Source organism: Telmatherina bonti, assembly GCF_933228915.1.
Source record: "Telmatherina bonti genome assembly, chromosome: 6".
NCBI lineage: Eukaryota > Metazoa > Chordata > Actinopteri > Atheriniformes > Telmatherinidae > Telmatherina > Telmatherina bonti.
The window spans coordinates 30,412,398-30,434,188 of record NC_136624.1 but is presented as its reverse complement, the minus strand read 5'-3'; the positions used below and the strand labels follow the sequence as shown (position 1 = coordinate 30,434,188).

The 21,791-nt window shown below is 36.6% G+C and overlaps 2 protein-coding genes across 2 annotated transcripts; both read right to left on the bottom strand.

Moving 5' to 3' along the window:
- Positions 1–2,247: 2,247 nt before the first annotated feature.
- On the bottom strand, positions 2,248–3,901 carry LOC306757126 (ninjurin-1-like; the record flags this gene model as incomplete). Its single annotated transcript, XM_079242091.1, has 3 exons — positions 2,248–2,399; positions 2,922–3,141; positions 3,866–3,901. 3 exons carry the CDS (start codon positions 3,899–3,901, stop codon positions 2,248–2,250), a joined length of 408 nt encoding a protein of 135 aa, XP_079098217.1.
- Positions 3,902–12,579: 8,678 nt separating this feature from the next.
- LOC306756883 (ninjurin-1-like) lies at positions 12,580–18,581 on the bottom strand. Its single transcript, XM_079241788.1, has 3 exons — positions 18,468–18,581; positions 14,697–14,934; positions 12,580–13,382 (listed from the first exon to the last, which is right to left on the bottom strand). The coding sequence occupies exons 1-3, from the start codon at positions 18,549–18,551 to the stop codon at positions 13,240–13,242; spliced, it is 465 nt and encodes a 154-aa protein (XP_079097914.1). The 5' UTR covers positions 18,552–18,581; the 3' UTR covers positions 12,580–13,239.
- Positions 18,582–21,791: the final 3,210 nt, after the last annotated feature.

Sequence of the window (21,791 nt, the reverse complement as noted above, 5' to 3'; positions counted from 1 at the left end):
ATCTAGAATAGAATTTAAAATCCTTCTCCTTACATATAAAGCCCTCCACAACCAGACACCACTATATATCAAAGACCTCACAGGGCGCCAGTGGGGAATTTGCCAATCTTGGTGTTATATATACAGTACCAGTCAAAAGTTTGGACACACCTGCTCACTTAGTGGTTTTTATATACATACATATATATATATATATATAATTTTTTTTTAAATTTTTCTTAATTTCGAAGTACAACTAAATACATCCACACGGTGAAGGAACACATGTGGAATTATGTAGTAAACAGAAAAGTGGTAAATAAACCAGAATATGTTTTATATTTTAGATTCTTCAAAGTAACCACCTTTTGCTTTGATGACAGCTTGGCATCTGAATTTCTGAATCTCACCTGGTAGAGGGAGGTCAGGTGAGATGTTTTGCCGGAAAAGATAAGACGTGGCATGAGGTTAGTTTGGTCACAGTGGTGACCAGCTCCTTCATTGGGGTAGTGACGTCCAGGAGGGGTTGGAAGGATAGGGAGAAGGAAGATGACCTGGATGGAGTATGATGAGATGACAGGCTTGGTCCTCACAGGAAGCTTTTGGAGACTTTTGAATCCCCCTGTCTTCAGGCTGCATTGGTTTTATTTCAGTGTTTCTGCTCCACTTCTGGTTCCACGTTCATGTTTTTTTTTTTTTAATCTCTCGTCTCTTTTCCTTGTCTAAAAAGACCAGAATATTTGTTCAGAAAACGAAAGAGGTTTGAAGCGACAGCTTCACTCCAGACCTGTTTGGGGAGATTCTATCTGCCTGGAAAAAGTGCTTGGGTTCCCAGAAGAACTTCAAATTATTTATGAAATGAAATGAATGTGGTAATTTACATGTTGACAACATGTGTTCAGACTGAAGAGTGTACTGTTTCAGGAAAGGCCTGTTTTTTTCCATTCATGTGAGCAGGATTAGTTTTCCTGTATGTCTTCCAGATAATGACAGTTTTATAACATTTGAACCAGTTGACAGAAGAGGTGAGTAAAAGGCATTTCTCCCTGATGTGACTCGAGAAACTCTGATCTTTTTCTCACAGTATTATTTCCTGTTTGAAAAGATAATACAGCTGACTGTGGGAGAGGTATGGTGGCCCGGAAGTGTCACATCAAAACAAAACCACAACACAATAAGCCAAAAAACAACACAATTAGCCCCAACACAACACATTACACCGCGACGGATGTGATATTGCTTTTTATCTTATTTCTCTGGACCACCTCAGTGGAATTTCCATCACCTAAAGTGAACAGCGACGTACATAACATCACGAGAAGTGAGCTGTTTTCAGTTATTACAGATGAAAAATGGGAGGTCTTTGAAAAAGTCTGAGAAGTTAATACAACGCAGATGGTAAAAAAATAAAAATGAATAAGATAATTTTAGTATGTGCTATAATTATTGTGTCAACTGTAAAAGAGTTATTGTATGTTTATGGTATGTGGCCATTTACATAGACCAATTGACTGTTTCAGCCCATTGTTGTTGTGATAAAGTGCCCAGAAACAGAAAACTTTGGTTGTGGAAAAACGGGGATAAGAAGTGAGCTTTTACTTTTCCTTTTTCAGTTGTTTATTTAAAATTGTAAGTGTCTTATACAAGTCAACACATTTAAAGCTAAGAATATTTTGGCCCTAAAAACGGAATAAAAAATAAAGTCTCAAAGGAAATCCACACACACATACATGAACTAATGTAAATCTGTTTTAATATTACAGTTTGCATAGCATTCAGAAAATGTAAGGCCCACTTCAATAATTGGAATCTGAACCACTGTAAACATTACATCTGTCCCACATAAAACCCTTGCACAGCATAATGTTTCATATCAGCGTAGGTGAGTCCTGATGAACTCATAGAGATTTATTTTTTATTTGGATTATAATGCATGATAGCAAAAAGCCGCAACCACATTACAAGTCTTTTATTGAGCAAATTTTCACAGTTGTTGTGACTTGCACATTCCCAACAGTGTATGGTGCATGGTTAAAGAAAATTAGTTTTTATCAGTAACCTGAGCATGATGAGAGGTAAGTAAGAGCTGACCAATATCAGTTGTCCAAGACTTGCCAGAGACGGAGAAGTAGGGAACTCCTCCAATAAAAATATATATACATATACAAGCAAACATAACTTGACCATGTAGTTTGTAGAATATGACTCTGTAGACAATAACATTGAGGTCTTGTTCAGCTTCTGTGGAGAGTCACGAAGAGATGGAGATCAAGAAACTGTTGAATTCCTTGCAGTATCCTTCGACATGAAGGCTGTGATGAAGATGTTGAGTACAACGATGCAGAATATGATGGAGGAGAGGGAACCCTCCAACATCTTTACGCGCCTGCGTCGATTTGCATCTCTTACGTCAAGCTGGACTGTTAAAGAAGAGAAATAAAACATAAAGTCATCACTAAGTTGTGCACCGGAGTATTTTTCTTTCTTCAAAAGGAGCCAGTAGTTTAAATGTGACGTCAGCTTTGAAGAAATCTCTATAGGACACAATAGATAATACATTACCAGCATCTGACAGTTGAATAAATATTTGCTTATTTCAGTGACATCATGTTGCTTATTGGTGCGAGAAGTACACACACACAGACACACAGACACACACAGACACACACACACACACACACATATATACATATATATATATATATATATATATATATATATATATATATATATATATATATATATATATATATATATATATATAGATAGATAGATAGATAGATAGATAGATAGATAGATAGATAGATAGATATAGATAAGGATTCAGTGTTTCAATGTGATAAATGTTGGTGGTTCTAAAACATATTGTGGAGTCCATGCAGTGTTCTTTCCTACTTCCTACCTAAAACCTACAAGCAATGAGGCCATTTCTCCAAACTTACTTATAAAAATGAGCAAAACCCCCACAAAAACTTGTAGGATGATAGAGGTAATAATAAGACCCTTGAGAGGCAAATAGAACAGAGCAGCTGGTCCTTCGCCCAACACAATTTTCAGCTGTGAGGCATTAGACACGAGCAGGGCCACATCCATCATGCTTTTTGCAGCGCTCTTCAAGTTGCTATAGTCGTTTATGTCCAACTCCTTGTTATTCTGAGTGCCCTGAAGACAAACACAAATCCTGATTAAAGTATCACATAGAAAAAGTTACACCACAAATACAACGGTCTTGCATGATCTATTTCCTCCTGACCAGATGTTTAGCTTAGTTTAACAATCTTAACCAACACTCATTCTTGTGTACATTTAGAATCTCAAATGAATATAACATGTATTATTTTGGAGTGTTGGAGGAAGTAAACACTAACATATGCATACACAGGTAGCCCTGTTCACAGTTTCACTTAAAAAACATAACTTTAAGTTGTAGATTAGAAGAAGTGCTCTGCTTCTAGCATCACTCTGAAATTTCACTTTCATATTAAACTGGTCAGAAAACATATTTGTTCTCATGTGTAAAACACATTAAAACATAAGTTTAATTTTAAATTTTTTTTAAAAAAACCGCTCAAAATTAAAATGATGATTTAAATGGAATCAATGCATTCAGTGTTTTAGGGGACATTATCCAGTTATAAAAATCTTTTCTATGTAAAAATAGCATTGAAGCATTTTCCCTATTGATCTACAAAAAAGTAAAATAAAATAAAATAAATAAATGAAATGAACTTGTGCTGCCAGCAGTGGTAACCCTGTACCCAGACTGGCAACATATCACACTGAGGTCTCTGTCGTGAGAAGCTGCCGGGTCAGACGAAAGAAAAGCTCGTCCGCTGGATCAGCAAGAGTGTGTGAATACCAAACATCTGTGTGTGTGCACGCTGACCTCTGAAACTGTTGCATCTTTTTCAGTTTCCATCATCTCGGATAATTTCTCAACAATTTTGACAACAAATATAACATTTAGATGTGACTTGTAACATTTATCTACGTCTGCAATAAATATTTAGATTTAACATTCATATTTATGTTTAAATATTTAGATTTAAGATTTAGACTGAACTTTATTTTATTTTTTTTTTACATCTATATGTGTGTAAAAGTATGCATATTGAAAAATGTGCTCAGTATGAGAAAAGTGAGATAAATATTAAAAATGTCTCAGCAGCAACTTTAGGCTAATGGTGAATTTTAACATTTGGCATCCCATTTACCTCCCGCTGTGGAGAATTCCCGTCAGGAAACATAAAAATCACCCAGAAATAATAACCACGTTGAGCTGCCGCTAAGGGTCCACTAGTTCACTGAATTTAAAATATTTGTAGGCATGACTAATAAAGTATTTAACTGAATGGATGAGAGACGGTAAATACCACTGCAGCCTTAGATTTTCTCTCTCAACCTCTGAGCATCTCCTGTTTACCGGGAACCTTTTCTATGGCTATGAGAAACAACGCATCACCGAGCAGGATAAACATTTAGATTTTTGGATATTTTGCTGCCATTTACAACCAGTGCGATTCCTTCCACTGTTGTCTTACCTGCGTTTCAGTGTGGCCCTCTCACTACCGAGTCTGTTTAGGTTCATTATCTCATTTCAAATGACATAGGCCACTTTGGTAATGAAGAAGAGGACGGTATTTCGCGAGGCGAACTCAATATCTCCCCCAAAATGATCAAATATAAAACTAGATTTAATCTATGGCTGCAAAGCAGTGACCTTTCTGGATCAGAGGTTTATGGATGCTGAGTACACAGGGAGCTGCCAAGAATTTCACTGTTTTGTATATTTTTAACACAATTTCATTTCCACATTTGTGAGAAAAAGGAAAAGACTTTTTGGGAAAGACTGTGACTCAAACAGCAAATCTCATAAAATCTAAATCTGATAAAGCCACAGCAAAGATAGAATAGATTGGAAATATGAAACTAACACATCGTAACCCTATTTTCTGATACAAGTTAAGTGTATGTGCACCTGGAAAGCATTTAATATGGGGAGAACACATAACTTTAATTATTCATTCATTCATTTTCCTAACCAGTGAATCCAATTCAGGGTCGCGGGGAAGCTGGAGCCTATCCCAACAGTCTGTTGGCGAAAGGCAGGGTACACCCTGGACAGCTGGCCAGTTCATCGCAGGGCCAACTTCTATGATGTACATGTAAAATTTTATGTTTTTCTTTAACAGTTCCTGTTTTGCGTGCCAGTTTTCTGTCTTCATATTTGGTTCTTCCTGTCTTCTTCCTGATTTCCTGCACCCTCGCCACTCTTTTTATCTCTCACTCTTCGGACTGAAAATTATACACAAATAGATTTTTTTAACTCAATCAAATAATTACAGAATTATTTAAAAAAAAAATTCTAAATAACACTAATAAATAAAGTCTGCTCTCCTCTCTCTCTCTCTCTCTCCGTCTTTTTGTACTGTCACCGACACGACAACCCGTAACCAGTAAGTTAGAAGCACATAGAGTAAAGAAGAAAGAAAAAAAGAAAAGAAAATCTCTTCAATTTTAGGGGTGCTGGGATTACATTGAGGGTAGCTTCAGCACTCCAAAAAAAATGAGCTAGAAAAGAGACATGTCAGTTTTAGAAAAAGTCCTTTCGACTAAAGTTGAAGGTTTCTTCAGATTTGTGTGTCCAACTCTTTCAATTCAATTCAATTCAATTCAGTTCAATTCAATTCAATTCAATTCAATTCAATTCAATTCAATTCAATTCAGTTCAATTCAATTCAATTCAATTCAATGCATCTCTTGTATAGTGCCACTTTACAACAATACCATGTCAATAACACTTTACAGACACATCAATTCAACCCAGTTCATAATAAATAGCTCAGTTAAATAAAACCAACTAATTGCATCAAATCTTGACTTTAATTCAATCCCATGTAATTATATTATTGCAAGAGTTGCTTTCATCATGACATATTCATGAACAGCCGGTTTCTATCCAGTTTCTTTTCTTTTCTTTTTTTTTGCCTCATTGCATGCATCCGGATATTTAACACTGCCTTGCCCATTTTTGGTAGAGTGTGTGTGCTTCCTGCAATCCTATCTTGCGTCATATCAATTTAGCGTAGCTTCAAACCTCGAGAAAATCTGAAAAACAATGAAAACGACCTTAAAAAAACCCAAAAAAAACCCAGTAACTTGATTCTTTTAACCAAAACTTATTATGACCAGAAAGGGGTCTATATCTGAAGGGTGTACACGACAGTAAACACTTTCATTTCGAAATAATATTGTTTTTGCATAGATGGAAACTGAAAATATGCAAAACTGTTCATATCTAATAGTGTCCTTAAAGGAAACAGTTACCTGGGAATGCAAGATTGTGGGGGATATTCTTGTAATAAGCCTAACAAAAAAACTAACAAACAAACATGGGGCGGCTGCTGTCAGAGCTGCGGAAAGTTACCGGAGAAACAAAACATGAAAACTTTACCGAATTGTGCACTGTCAGCAACAACAACAACCAAAACCACAACGCTCAGAGAAGAAAATCTTTTGAGTTTTGTTCATGGGTTAAAAAAAAAAAAAAAAAAAGGTTTTTACAAAATTTCATACTTGTTATGTGTTTCAGTGATTGATATTCATTTAGAGGTTTTTAACAAAGGAGCTGTCAATTTTTTCTGTGATGATATGAAGAATTATTATGAAGTCTGTCACGGTATGTCACTTTTATATTTTATATTCTTTTCTATCTTCTACTTTTCTGTACACAGACAAACTGAACTAAAATGACCAATCTTTGTTAGTTTATTTTTTGTTCATTGGCTGTCAGCTTTGAAAAAATGCATTTTTAAAAAACTATTTCCGCAGACTTTTCTTTTGTACAGGCTATATGATTTTGCTGCCACCTAGTGTCTCAACTGCGACATCACATGCAGGACACACAAGCTTCCGGGAGAGGGCAATGAAACATTTAAAGAGATAGGTCGCTGAAAGCACAACTGTGGCACTGGTCCGAGGGACCAAGGATGCTCAAACGCCAAGGTTCTGATACTATTGATGCTTTCTTTGTTAAAAGGCCAGTCATAGTACTAACAACTGAACCTCAGAGAAAACCAAGTCCGGAAAAAAAAAGAGAACAGAAAGAGAAATTCCAAATATAAAAGAGTTACAATAAACCAAAGACAAATGGATGCAGCAAGATATCAGAGACATGCAGACAAAAAGATCTCAAATGAGCTACAGTGAGTTACTGGTGGCTCAGAGGGAGAGTGAGATGCAGGACCATGATCCATGCAGCTCGGCTCAAATGATATACACTGCAGGAACATAACACATAAAACAATTGCAAGAATACAGAAGATAACCAAATGTACAGTGTTTTCAGCCTTCTTTCCTCTGTAAGTCAAAAGACTTTGCATTTGCAATAGAAACGACCCCCCACCCCTGTTAAGTTAACAGCCTATGTTTTCAAATATTCTTTTCCTTTCATTTTGACATTGATAAGAGCTCAAAGTTGTGATCCTGAGGTTTCCAGACACCCATGAATCCCTGTTTTTCAAACACTGGTTCTAGTGAACAGTGATCCTGCACCATTGCATAAGTGAAATGTATTGATTGGCCATCCTATACTAACTTCTGCCCTATCATGACCCCCTCATCAAATTATTCCTGGATACACCACTGAGCTCCAAAACTAGCAGGATAGTAACCAAAACTGAAAAAAAAAAAAGAGTACAAGACTTAAAGTGAACATCTGATAAGATTGCTACAGAACCTTTTGAAAAGGCTCTTTTAAATATTAGGGCACTCAGAAACGAATCTTTTATTGTCAGTGATATATGATAGAAAACAATATTGACTGTCTCTTTTTGATTGAAACTTTTCTTGGCAGTGATGCACCAAAGCTTCTCCCCCAAATTTGATTTCTTATTTTCAGCTGGGGAAGGCAGAACAGACATGGTTCATGGTGGAACTGCTGTGACTGCTCACAGCTCGATCTTAACTAAAACAATTCATTTAAACAAATATGGTACTTTTCAGCATCATACATTTGATTTTAGCAACCCACCAGTTTTATATATCACTTTACATAGACCACATAGGCTTCCCCTCATTTTTATTTAAGGATTTTCTGATCTTTTAGCTACTGTACATGTTAAATACAACAACATTTTAATTACTGGTGATTTCGACTTACTTGTTGATAGTAACTCTGAACCCTGTGCAACACAGTTTTTAAGTCTTTTGAACAGTATGGATTTTTAGCAACACTTCACACAACCTACTCACAGCAGAGGACACACCCTGGACCTGTCTTCTGTTGTTGACTTGGCTGTTTCAGACCATTACGTTATATTTTTAATATCACTAGTTTTACAAAAAAGGATTTTATCTTCCTAAAAACATCGCCAGAGTTCACCCATTTCTCTCTCTTGCCAGGACCAAAGGGCAGGAACACATGACACTGGTTTTAAAATTTCTGCATTGGCTCTTTGTGCCTTTCAGGATTAATTTTAAGGTTCTTTTTGTCATTTATAAATGTAATAATGGTCTTTGGGTTTTCTTATTTATCTGACTTTTTTTAAAATGTGAGCCCTCACGGACCCTGAGGTCCTTTTGTATTGACCTTTTACTTGTTCCTACAGTGAGAACCAAAAAATACGGTTAGGTCTCTTTTCATATGACCCTCATCTGTGGAACAGCCTGCTTGAGAACCTCAGGGCTGCAAAGAATATTGTTGTTTTTAAAAGAGGCTCACAATTAATTTATTTTTAAGAAATCTTATGTTTACTTTTATATTCTTATTGTTCTTCAATGTGCTTTGTTGTTTTATTGCTATATGTTTCTAGAGTTGCTATGCAACATAGGATGGGAGTGTGTGTCTGTGTGTGTGAAGGATCAGTCAAATGGTCAGGGGTGTGCATCGGGCGACTGTAGCTCAGGAGGAAGAGGAGTTGTCTTTCAGCAGGAAAGTTGGAAGACTGATTCCAGGCTTCCTCTGACTATGTGCCAAAGTGTCCTTGGGCAAGACATTGAACCCCCAGTTGCCCCCCAGTGTGTCTATTGGGAAATGCGTGAACGTGCCATGTGTAAAATGCTTTGAGTGGTCAATATGACTGGAAAAGTGCAAGTTCATCCACTTACCATATATTTGTATTCTTTGCTGTTTTTAATGTGAAACACTTTATGCTGCTTTAAGGTGTGAAACAAATTAAATTTGATTTGGTTTAGACGACTGTAACCACAGACAAAAGATACACTGACAGAGCAACAGTTACAAAACTGAAACAAAAACACCACAAAGAGAAATAAAACAACCACTTAAAATCTATAAAACATTCTTAACCAGAATACACAGTGGAATAGTTGTTAGTGATGTGGCCTCGCAGCAAAAAGGTCACTCATTCAAGGCTTGGATACGGGAGGTTCCAACTTTGCATGTTTGCATGTTATCTTCATGTATGCATTGGATTTCTCAGTACTCTTCTTTCCTGCCACTATCCAAAGCCATGCATGTTAGATTAAATGGTCTATTGGTGTGAGTGTGAATGGTTGGTTGTCTTTCTGTGTGGTCCTGTGAGGGACTGGCGACCTGTCCAGGGTGTACCCTGCCTCTTGTCCACTGATTGCTGGGATAGGCTACTGTTTCCACGCAACCCAGACTTGGACTAAGAATATGGATGGATATTCTGGACATTTTCAAACCGAGTGAATATGGACAAAGTTGGGACTTAAAAATACTTAGAAGAGTTGATATTATATTTTGTCCTTTCACAACACTAATGCAGCATAGAATATTTTGGTATTATATTCGGCCTTTTCCTTCTTTTTACAATAATAATATGAATAATGATAGTTATAGATAATAAGAATTTTACTTTACCTCTCCCAATCTGTTTTTTTTACAGTATTTTTTTTTTTGTAAAAAAACCCCAAAAAACTAGACCCTGCTTGACATTATGCAGATTAGACAGCGCTACTTTTTGGTATCTCAAACCAAGCATTTTTTGTATACTCTCAAATATTATTAGTAATGTTTTAAGTGTTCTGCTAATATCTGAATCACCATCTGCTGTTTTCTGAAGTACGGAAGCACAACTTCTTCTTTTCCTGTTGGTTTGTTTCCGCTTCTGTGGCTCTGGCAGGATGGACATTTTTATTTTTCCTGCTGGGATGCGACAGCATTTAGGTTAACCACCGAATGTACTCAGGATCGCTCAGGTCTCTATACGTCGTCTCCTGAATAATTTGAACCTAATTTAGTGAAAAATAGATGCTTTTTCTTTTTTTTACATGTGCGTAATGTGCTTCACTACTGACTTAAAAGTGACAAGTGTTTTTTTTTGTTTGGTTGTTTTTTTTTAACAAAAGCTTGTTTGAATAAATTTTTGGCAATTTTGCACCAAAATTACAATCTGATTAAGTTTTAGAATACTTCTAAATATATTTGTAATGTATTTCAAATTCATTGCATAGAGATGCTTATGTTGCTTTCCATGCCACACTCTTCCCTCTTAATTTCCCCCCAGGGATGAATAAAGTTGTTCTGATTCTGATTCAGAGAAGGGTTTACCAAAAGAATTGCAAAAGAGCTGTTTGCAGAACAAAGCTTCATCAGAGGCACATGAACATGTTTTGCAGCATACATCGCTCTGGTCCATGTTATTCTCAAAAGAAATGACTGACTTGGGGATTGTCCATCACAGTTTTGTCACAGTATATTTGTAGCCTTCTGCGTTCAAGCCAAATGCCTTTAATTAACCAAGTGTCATCATTTCTTAGACTTTAGTAGGCTACAATATAAAAACAATCCTTGACAATGGAGAAAAATAGACTTAACTTTTAAGTTTATTTTTCATATTTCATAAAAAATGGCCAAATGATTGTTTCTTTATTGGTGGCCCTGTGATGGACTGGCAACCTGTCCGGGGTGTACTCAGCCTCTCACTGCTGGGAAAGGCTCCAGCTTGCCTGGAAGTTAAGAAAATGAAAGAATGAGGTAATAAAAATGGGCAATGTGATACAAAAGTACAGGATTAAAGCACTGGAATATATAAATATAATGATACATAGGAAGTCTTTTTGTTAGCCGCTTCTAATATTTATAAAATTCATCCTCTGCTTGGAAGACAGCTGGGATAGGCTCCAGCTTCCCCGTGACCCTGAATAGGATTAAGCGGTTTGGAAAATGAATGAATGAATCCTCTGATTGGTCTTTTTTTTTTTTTTTTTTTTTTTTTTTTTACATAATATAGCTTTTATAGTATTTTAATAACCTTTTTCAATATTTTTTGATAATCTGTGGGGTCAGAAAAAGAAACAGAATTACATTTGTGATGGAAATAGATTTCACTGAAATTACTTCATAATCCATATCTTCCCATACAATGATAAATGGTATTTCTAAATGTAACACCACCAGGATAAGACCTTTTATGATCCATTTCTTTTTGACTGGTGCATTAGATGTTTCCTGCAACAGAGCACCTTAAAATGACTGGTAATGCAAACTAGTAGCATTGAAAATAACTAACAAACAACCATCAATACTAACACTTACTCTTAGGGTACATTTAGAATCACAAATCAGTCTAACATGTATTATTTTGCACTGTTGGAGGAAGTTAGCTCTAAGTTATGCATTCATGGAGAGTCCTTTAATGCACAAGTGTAGTTTCACTTTTACACGTGTGAAATTGGTCTTAAAAACATAAGTTTAGGTTGGAGATGACAAGCAGAAGTGCTCTGCTCTGGCATCACAATGGAATTTTATTTTCATTTGAAACTGGCCAGCAAATGCAATTTTCCATCTTGTGTAAAACACATTGAGACATTATCTCCATTAAACTGAAAAATAAAAAAGAAACAGAAATTAAAATGATCTAAATGGATTCAGCACATTCAAACCCAAGGTGAATGCATTTGGGAGATAATAATCCAACTATATAAAACTATCTGTAAGTGTTATTTCATTTGTTTAATTATACAAATTTCAGAATATCTTTAACGTTTTTTTTTTTTTTTTTTAAAGAAAAAGAAAATCTAACAAATAGTTCCAAACCAACGCAGAGGGTGGCCAAAAGAAGTCAAGTGGCCCTGAATAGTGCAGTCCAAGTTTTTTTTTCCTTTTTTTTTTCAGTGGATAAAGAAGTGAAAGTGTCTTTTGCTGAACAGAGAAATCTGTTTCTCAAAAGGTCACTAAACTGAGCTTATTGTTATGTCAAATATGTCAAACCACTGACCGGGTCACAAACTTTTTATGCTCCCCACCTAAAAGCAGTGGAGAAAGAGATGACACTTAAATATTTTATAAGGAAACACACAAGTTGACCACACTGAAAGCATTACAAATGACCCAGATGGATCATTACTCATATATCTTTTAAGAATATTATTATATATTCAATTTCACTTCTTAAATGAGAAAGTGGCATGGAAGCATTTCATTATTATTCTCTGTCCTAATCATCAGTAGTTATGATGACTAGTTTATGGTTTATTTCCAAACAAAGATTGCTTCAAGGCAAACATGTTTTCATATGATCTTATTAGTTTCCTCTGAGTGAAGCTGAACTGCCCGACAATGATGACCTTACACGACAACTAAAGACCAAACAACGAGCTTGTGACTTTACGTTTATTTACAAATGTCAATAAAATAGTCAATATCTAACACAAGAGTACATGTTTAAAGCTATGAATACTTTGGCCCTTAAAAAAAGAATAGAAAATAAAGCTTCAAAGCAAATGTACGCACACAGTTTAAATATTACAGTTTGCATAGCACTCGTAAAAAACAAAGAAAAGTAAGGTCCACTTCGTTAACTGGATCAGATCTAAACCTGTAAACATTACATCAGTCTCTACATAAAACCCTTGCACAGCATAATGTCTCATATCAGGGTAGATTAATCCTGATGTATTTCATTTGGATTATGCTGTATTGATTTATTTTATTTATTTATTTCTAAATGAGGGATAATAAGAAAACATCATACTACACAACAAGTGAAAGTCTTTTGTTTAGCAAACCATCACAGTAGTTGTGACTTGCACAGTCCAGACAGTGTATTTATGATTAAAAGAAATTTGTTTTCATCAGTAACCTGAGCATGATGAGAGGTAAGTAAGAGCTGACCAACATCACTCGTCCAAGACCTGCCAGAGACGGAGAAGAAGGGAACTCCTCCAACACACATATACACAAAAAGCAGACAAACTTCACCATGTGGTTTCTGTAGATGATAACATCGAGATTTTGATCAATTTCCAAGAGGAGTCCCGTAAAGAGGTTGATCAAGAATTCTTGATAGGCCGCTGCACGCCGAAGGCTGTGATGAAGACATTGACTACAACAATGACGAAGACAAAAGCTGTGGCGAGATTCTCCAATACGTTTAGCCTGTAGTGCAAGCTTTCGTTGTTTAGGTCCCATTTGACTGAGAAAAAACAAAAGAAGAAAAAAAAAACCATGAAGTCATCACTGAATAGTGCACAGTATTTTTTTTCTCCACAAGGAGTTTAACTATGACGTCAGCTGTGAAGCAATCACTGATTATATAATAAATTAACATCATCTGACAGTTAAATAATTACCTGCCTCTTTCAGTGACATTATGTGGTTTATTGATGTGAGAATTAAGCATGTTCGGTCTGGTTTAAATAGACAGGTTTGTTTTTTTGTTTTTTTTTTAACAACCATCATCTGAGTGTTGTTAATTCTCCTGAGCATGTCTTCTAACTAACAAAGAGAGCTGTTTAAGGTTGGAACCAGCTGACAGCAGAGGTGAGGAAGAGTCATTTCTTCCTGTTGTGGCTCTTGAAACTCAGCTCTCTTCCACACAATAGTATTCTCTGTTAGGATAAGATAAGAATACAGCTGGAGGGGAGGAGGGGTACTACACATATAAGGAAGACAAAATTCATGCCCCAAAACTTAGTTACTCTAATTCACCTCTTCAAAACATTCATAATTTATGGCATAAATAATTTAGAAAATAATAATTTGTAAATCATTTGAATCAAATATTTAACTAAAAATACAGCTTGAATCAGAAAATGTGATTGTTTTTAGACAGTAGCTTTCTCTTCTTGTGATTACTAATGAAGTTCAAACAGTGTAGTGTTTTCCCATTTTAACTTGGTCAAAGATTTCAGAAGCTTGACAGATGATCTTCTTTTTTTCCCATTTCATTAAAGACTAAATGTTTTTTTTTACTAGGTAACAGACTGCTGAAGAGACAGTTTACCAGCTGAGGGAATACGGCTGTAATTCATGGCTTTCCCCTGTCTTGCTGTGGTAGATAAAGCCTTGCTGGGAAAAAGAAGCAATCTGCAAGGCAGCATATGTCATGCCAACCCAAACCCTCACGCTATCACAGATACTGGCATTAAGATGCTTTTAATGGGGGGGTTTCGCTCTGTCTTACATGAATCAGTGTCCTATAAATGAATCAGATTTTAATTTGTTAGACTTTCTGACAGTTTTCCACTTGGCTTCAGTCCATCTAAACTGAGCCCAGTCCTTCAGAAAACAGCAGTGTTTCTTGTATATAAGTGTGATTTTTCTTTGCGTGGTTGAGTTTGAACTAAGATGAGGTTAATTTGATGAACTGTGATCACTGTCAGTGGTCCCCACACATATTCTGGAGTCCATGCAGTGCTTACTCCTACCTCAACAGACTTCACATAGAGTTAAAACACAAATAAGTCAAAATCAATAAAAGCCAAAAGGTCATTTATTCAGAACCTACCTATAAAAATGAGCATAACTCCCACCACAATTTGTAGGATGAGGGAGATGCTAATGAGCGTAATGAGAGGCACGTAAAAGTTGAAGTCTGGTCCTTGTTCTACCACAGCTTTCAGCTGCGAGGCATTAGCCATGAGCAGGGCTACGTCTAGCATGCTTTCTGCAGCGCTTTTCTTGTTGGCATAATGGTTCATGTTCAGAGACCTGCGACGGCTCCTCCTGTTTTCCCGCAGAGCAGCCTGGGGACAAACAAAAATCCTGAAATCAAAAAGTGACACCACAAAGATAAAGGAATTTCAGGATGTTTCCTCTTGACTCGTGGATGTTTACTGCAATAGTCCCTAAAATGAACACAAATTCCTAAGAGTAAGTATTCAGAGAAGGCTGACGCCATGGTTACAAACAACCTTGCATGCCAACACTCATTCTTAGGATACATGTAGAATCACAAATGAATTTAACATTGTATTATTTTGTAATGCTGGAAGAAGCAACCCTTTACTGATGCAAACACAGATAGATCTTTAATGCAAAACCATGGTTTCACTTTTACACACACTTCTGAGAAACTAGTCTTAAAAGCTTAACTTTAAGTTGGAGATGACATTGCTCTGCATCTCGCATCACAATGGATTTTTTTTTTCACGTGAAACTGGCCAGAAAATACATTTGTCCTTGTGTAAAACACACTGTGACGTAATTACAATGAAAGCCGAAAAAAAAACCCATGAAAAATTAAAATGATTATCTAAATTGATTAATTTTATTCAGACCCAAGCTGAGTGTCTCACAGGGTGTTATAATCCAGTTATATAAAAACAATCTGCAAGTTTCATTTGTTGACATATTCTAATTTCAGAATATCTCAACTATTTTAAGGAAATCAAAAAATAGAATCAAACCACTGAGCAGGGTGGAACACACACACAAAGAGGCCCTGATTCATGCAATCAGGGTTTTATTTTTTAGTGAAAAGAGAAGTGAATGTGTTTCTTTTGCTGAACATGAAAGGTCACTAAACTGAACTTATTGATAGGTCAAACATAACACTTCAAACCACGTTCTAAACTTTGTGTGGTTTTCTCCCCACCTAAATACATGGAAAAGTGAGTGATGACACTGAAAAACTGTTTAGAAAGAAGAAGTTGACCACACTGACAAGATTAAAATGAACCCAGTTGGAACACCACTCACAGCCACACACTCATGTATTTTATTATAGGAATATTATTAAATCGTCAATATAAATTTTTTAAACACAAAAATAGCATAGAAGCATTTCATCTATATCTACTACCTTATACTGCAAGAGAAAAGAGCTATGACATGTGGTTTATGGTTTATTTTGAAACGTCCAAAAGATTGCATCATGGCAAACCAATGAGCGTATTACGTTTTCCTCTGGGTGGAGTGAATTTAAGCTGCCCAACAATGGTAACCCTGTGCCCAGGCTGGCAACATCAAGAGGTCCGGCTCTGTATTCCTCTTTAAGCAGCTGCGATGATATGCCAGGTCACAGAGGAAAGAAAAGCTCTTGTGGTGGACCAACATGAGTGTGTGTGAACGCTGCTTCCTACCGCACATGTACACATCTGTGTGTGCATACTCTGACCTCTGAAACTGTTACAACTTCATTGTCAGATCCTTAGCTTTCCTTTTACCATAGTTTAACAATAACTTTGGTTTTTCTGGTTAAATATTGCTTTTGCTGAGTACTTAGCTCGGTTAATATTTAATTTTTTGGTATATTAAACATTTTCAAATGTAATGAATTAACTAAAATTTAAGTTAATCTGCTATTAATAGTTGACGCACAATACATTTCCCCTCTGTAGGGGAAATGTATACATGTATATATATATATATATATATATATATATATATATATGTGTGTGTGTGTGTGTGTGTGTGTATGTGTGTGTGTATATATATATATATATATATATATATATATATGTGTATATATATATATATACATGTATACACACATATGGTGGGTCTTTCACTTTGGTTTTGTCATCTGTGGTTACAAATAGTTGCACTCACATGTTCAAATTGTTTGTCTTGGAAGATGTGAAGTGGATGAAATTCTTTTTGTTCACAGCAAAACAGCTAGGATGCAAATAAAAGATCATGCCCTCTATCTATTGTTTCAATTCCTGACATGTGCTGAATGATAGTTTATGCTACATTATGACATGGAAAATAAAACAAAGTGAGAAAAAGAAGGTACGTCCTGCTGTGGGTCATCAGTTATCTCCCATGTTTAGCCGGCTGAAGCTGATGGAGAATAATGGGTTAAACAGTTAGCCTCAAACACTCCAATACTTCGAGTAATAATAATTAGGTTATTCCACCAAAGATCATGTTAACTATTAAAAACATGAACTTGACTGTGCTGTGCTTTTCAAAATCTGTTTGAATGCTGTTTTTTGTATCTTGGCACATTGGTAGATGTAATAACACTACACCTGACAGTCGGAGCTGCTGGACCTAATTTTCACTAACCTCTGCAGAACCTGAACATTCGTAGTTACACACATCACAACTTCCCATTTCAAATATGGACATGGTGTGCTATATGTTACAATCTAAGCTTATTCGGTTTAACTTTGAGGTTATAGTATGCCATAAAGCATAGTGAAAGGAAGTACTTTGATTCCTTATTCAAGACAAAAGAACCAATACAGCCATGTAAAAATTATAGGAAGAGGTCCTGCATTAGGCTGAACTTTTAAAGTACCGGTTTAGTGACTGACTATAATTTTACACATGAAATTATTATAAAATGTACAATGAAGCATCAGCCCATACACATAATTTACTAGCGTAGCTGGTAAGACATGGAGAATGTTTGAGCCACTTATTACACTATTATACAAATAAATGTGAGGCATTGTGAGGTTATTAACGTGAGGAATTAATAGAAAAAAGTTACGTTGCATCAACTAATTCCCCTATCATATTATAAATAACCAATCAACCCTTTTATTTGACTTAAGGTTAGACAGTTTATCACTTAAGATAAATCATGAGAGAAGTTAAAAAGGTTGGTCACAGCTGGAAGTGGCACATTTTATATTCTCACATTTACTGTTATGTGAAATGTTGCTCATGAATATAACTTTTAATTTGAGGAGAGGATGTTTCCTCTTTTTAAAAAAAAAAAAAAAAAAAAAAAAAAAAAGTAGCCGAGAAAGACTAAACATTTCCTCAGATGGAAATAATTACGACGCATCTAAAACTGTATCGAAGTATTATGTTTACTTCATGCATATAGATAGATAGATAGATAGATAGATAGATAATGAAACAGTAGCCTACACCCACGGTGTCCAGTCTCGCATGTCATTAAGTGTAAACTGATCTTCGCCAGAGTCCACAATGACGGAAGCGTAGCCTGAATTTCTTGTGACCCAAACAGGAAAACTATGAAAATGTCACCAAAGCCCAGAAATAATAACCAAGTTGAGCTGCCAAAGTGTCCACGACTTCCCAGAATAATAAAAAAAAAAAACAATCGATAACACACTTGTTCGACTAACAAAGACCTTGACTGAATGGATGAGAGACGGTAAACACCCCGGCACCTCACATTTTCTCTCTTACTTCGATAAGTAGGCTTTCTCCCGTTCACCGGGAACTCTGCCTATGGGAATTAACGCACGACCGAGCAGGGTAAATGTGACGGGCTTAGCGTGACTAAACATGGGGATATTCGGATATTTGCTGCCCTTTACAACCAATGCGACGCCTCCTATCGCTGTCTTACCTCTGCCCCGCCGTTTAAGTCAGCATCACCGTTCATTTCCATGTTCTCAGAAGCCATGTTTTGAGTCTCTAAAAGGCTGGTCATGTAGCTGTAATGGGGACTTCCAGCAGGCCGCTGTCGGTAGTTATAACAAACTATCGAGAGACGGTGCTTATAAAGGGGTCCTGTGGCTGAGAGGGAGAGAGGCAAGATTATCTCTACCGCCCCTCCAACACGGGGGGCGGCTGCTGTCAGAGCTGCGTAATGTTAGGTAAAATGTAGGTGGGCCTCTCATTACAGAGTCTTTTTAAGTGCACGAAATCCATTTTTAAATTACATATTTAGGTAATGAAGAAGAGAACAACAAATAAACTTTTTTACTGTCTGCCGCAGTCTTCCACGTTGGCCTGACAGCGTTAACTTTGCTGCCACCTAGCGTAGTAACTGCGCCATCACATGCAGGACACACAATCGTCCAGAAGACCGTAAACATTTAAAGAAACACGTCGCTGAAAGCATGACTGGACGGCACTGGCACAAAGGACAAAGTGCTGCTTAAAGTTAATTATTCTCTTTGTTAAATCAAGCTACCACTGACAAGCTGAAAAATAAATAAAATAAGATAAAATAAAAAAACAAAACAAAAAAAAACATAAAACCCAAGGAGACTTCAGGACTTCAACTAATAAAGTACCGGTAGTTGCAGTAAACTAAAGATAAGTGGATGCCGCATGATATCAAAGACTTGCAGAGAAAAATGCCTCAATGAGTGGTGGCTCATGTGAGAATTACAGAACCAGGTAAGAGGAGATGCAAAGGGTTCATGACATAAACAAGACATCTCAAATGATATGCAAAATGACTGCAAAGGGACACAAAACAACCACAAGAATACAGAAGATGGCCAAAAGAACACTCTTAAAAGCCTTCTTTATATGTGAGACAAATAACTTTCTATTTGTACTAGTAATGAGCCCTTTTTGTTAAAGTTGAGCCTGTCTTCTTTTTTTAAATCTGTAAAGAGTTTTGCTTTGACACTGAAAAGGGCTCAAAGTTGTTATTCCATCGTTTTCAGACACCCATCAATCCCTCTATTTTAAACAGTGTTCTAACCAAAGTTTACAGCAATCCACCTGGACATTGCAGCAAGTGAAATGTATTGATTGGCCACCGCACACTAATTTCTACCCTATCACGACCACATCATTAAAACATGCCTGGATACACCACTGAAATCCAAAACTAACAGAATAGTAACCAAAAATAAAAAGAGCACAAGACTTATAGTGAACATGACCCCAGAAATGCAAAACATCTGCAGAAACAAAGCAGTCAAAGGACAAACACAAATGACCAAAAAAGACATACAAAACAAGATATACAGTCAAGAAAAAATATTCTAAAGAGGCATAAAACAGATCTTAAAAGAAAAAAAAAACAGCTATATAGGAAAAATGTAAAAAGCTACCAGTAGACACAGTAATTAAATTCAACTTTATGTGTATAGCGCCACTTCACAGCAATGTTGTCACAGGGCACTTTACATACATAAATCAACATACACATCATTTCAAGCCAATTTATACATAGCCTATAATAGAAACCAACTGATTGCACCGAATTTTTGGTAAGCACAAAAGATTGAAAAGACTGCAACTATAGACAAAACATACACCGATAGAACAATGGTTACAAAACTATCACAAAAGCAATGCAAAAAAACACTTTAATATGATAAAATATTCATAACATTTTGTAACAGAGTGAATTTTCAGGCTGTATGGCACTTCTTCTCTAATCTATTGCTTATTTAGTGTTATCTTCATTTGAAATGAATAAATAAATATTTATCAATCAATCAATATGGGCAAATATTAGGACTATATTGATGGAATGTCAAGGCACAACTTGAATTGCCACTTAAACTGGCCTTTGTAATCTCTGACCCCATCCATATCGCTGATTTCCCTTATGTTCAACATTTCCTTAGTGATCATAGCAGGTTTTTACTGATAGAGCTACCTTCCTAACCCAGGTTGAGCTCTGTGGGCAGAAAAAGAACATTGGGACTTAAAAAAAAAAAAGAAGCTAATATGAAACCAATTTGTGACCAAAGTTTACGAGAAGAAAGCTGAATATCTAATACATATCATACATTATGTGGATTGTGCAGGGTTTAAACATTTAAAAGTGATTAGAGAGATTTCAGTGAGTAGAGGGTGCATTAGGTGGATTTATAGTGTCTGAACTTGTTAAGTTATTCTATTGTGGGTTTTTTAATTGAATCTTTGTGTATATATATTCATGTGAAGCCATTATTAGGTTTGTGTTAAGCAAAAACAAAAGCAAAAAAGTTTTAACAGGCTATCATTTATTTACTTATTTAATATTTCACTATTACCAAAGTTGGTCCTGCTTGATTTAAGACAAAATTTAACATAAGTCACTAAAAAACAAACAAACAAAAAACAATATGAGATGTCATACTTCATTGCACGGGATCTAAATGGGATACCATTGCCCAAACAGGGCAACAACCCTTTAGACAGGGCTTGACCATCGTTCCCAGTGGAGGTTTAGCGCGTCACGAGGGCTGCTGTGTATATCAGAGAGTAAGGGGTGCTGCCTGAAAGCGTGCGGAGTAATTGGATACGTATTGTTGCTAGGGGCGTGGGTTGTGTCAAGGAAGTGATTCTATTCATTCAAAATCTTAAGGAAAGAAATGTAAATCAGTAAGAAAGAGAGAGTCACACCAGCTGGATGCACTGACAGCCGCCTGATCCAGCCTGAGGGGAAGTGTGCCGCAGTGAGCATAATCTGATAAGCGCTTCTATGGCTCCAGGATAACATCACTGGGGGAGAAAAGTAGGTGAGGACTGTTAAAGGAAATTATGCTGAGATCACTCCTATCGGAACCGATTCAGATTTCCACGCGACGACTTGCGTGTAAATGAAGAGGACACGCAAGGGAAGGCTGCTGCGCACGCGGACGTCCCGTCCGTGATGTGGCTTTGGAGCGCCTGGTGCGTGGCACGAATTAAACATCCGGGCTTGTAGGCCGGTGATCTGTCTGCGGAGCATATTTTACAGCGTGTGTTGGATCTTATACAATGTGGAGGGAAGTGATTTCATGAGCTCATAGGCTGAACCCGGCAATGACATCAGGCTTAACTCGGATAGCTGGGTGGTGTATTGCAGCAAGGTGGACCGGGGCGTGAGGTGGCGAAGAGCCGAGCATGCATCTTCAGAGATGGACATTTTAAGGAGATGATCTGTGTCCTACAGAAATTCAAGGCATTGGGCCATTCATCCTGTGCTGGCGAACTGCGTCACTGCAAGTGTTGC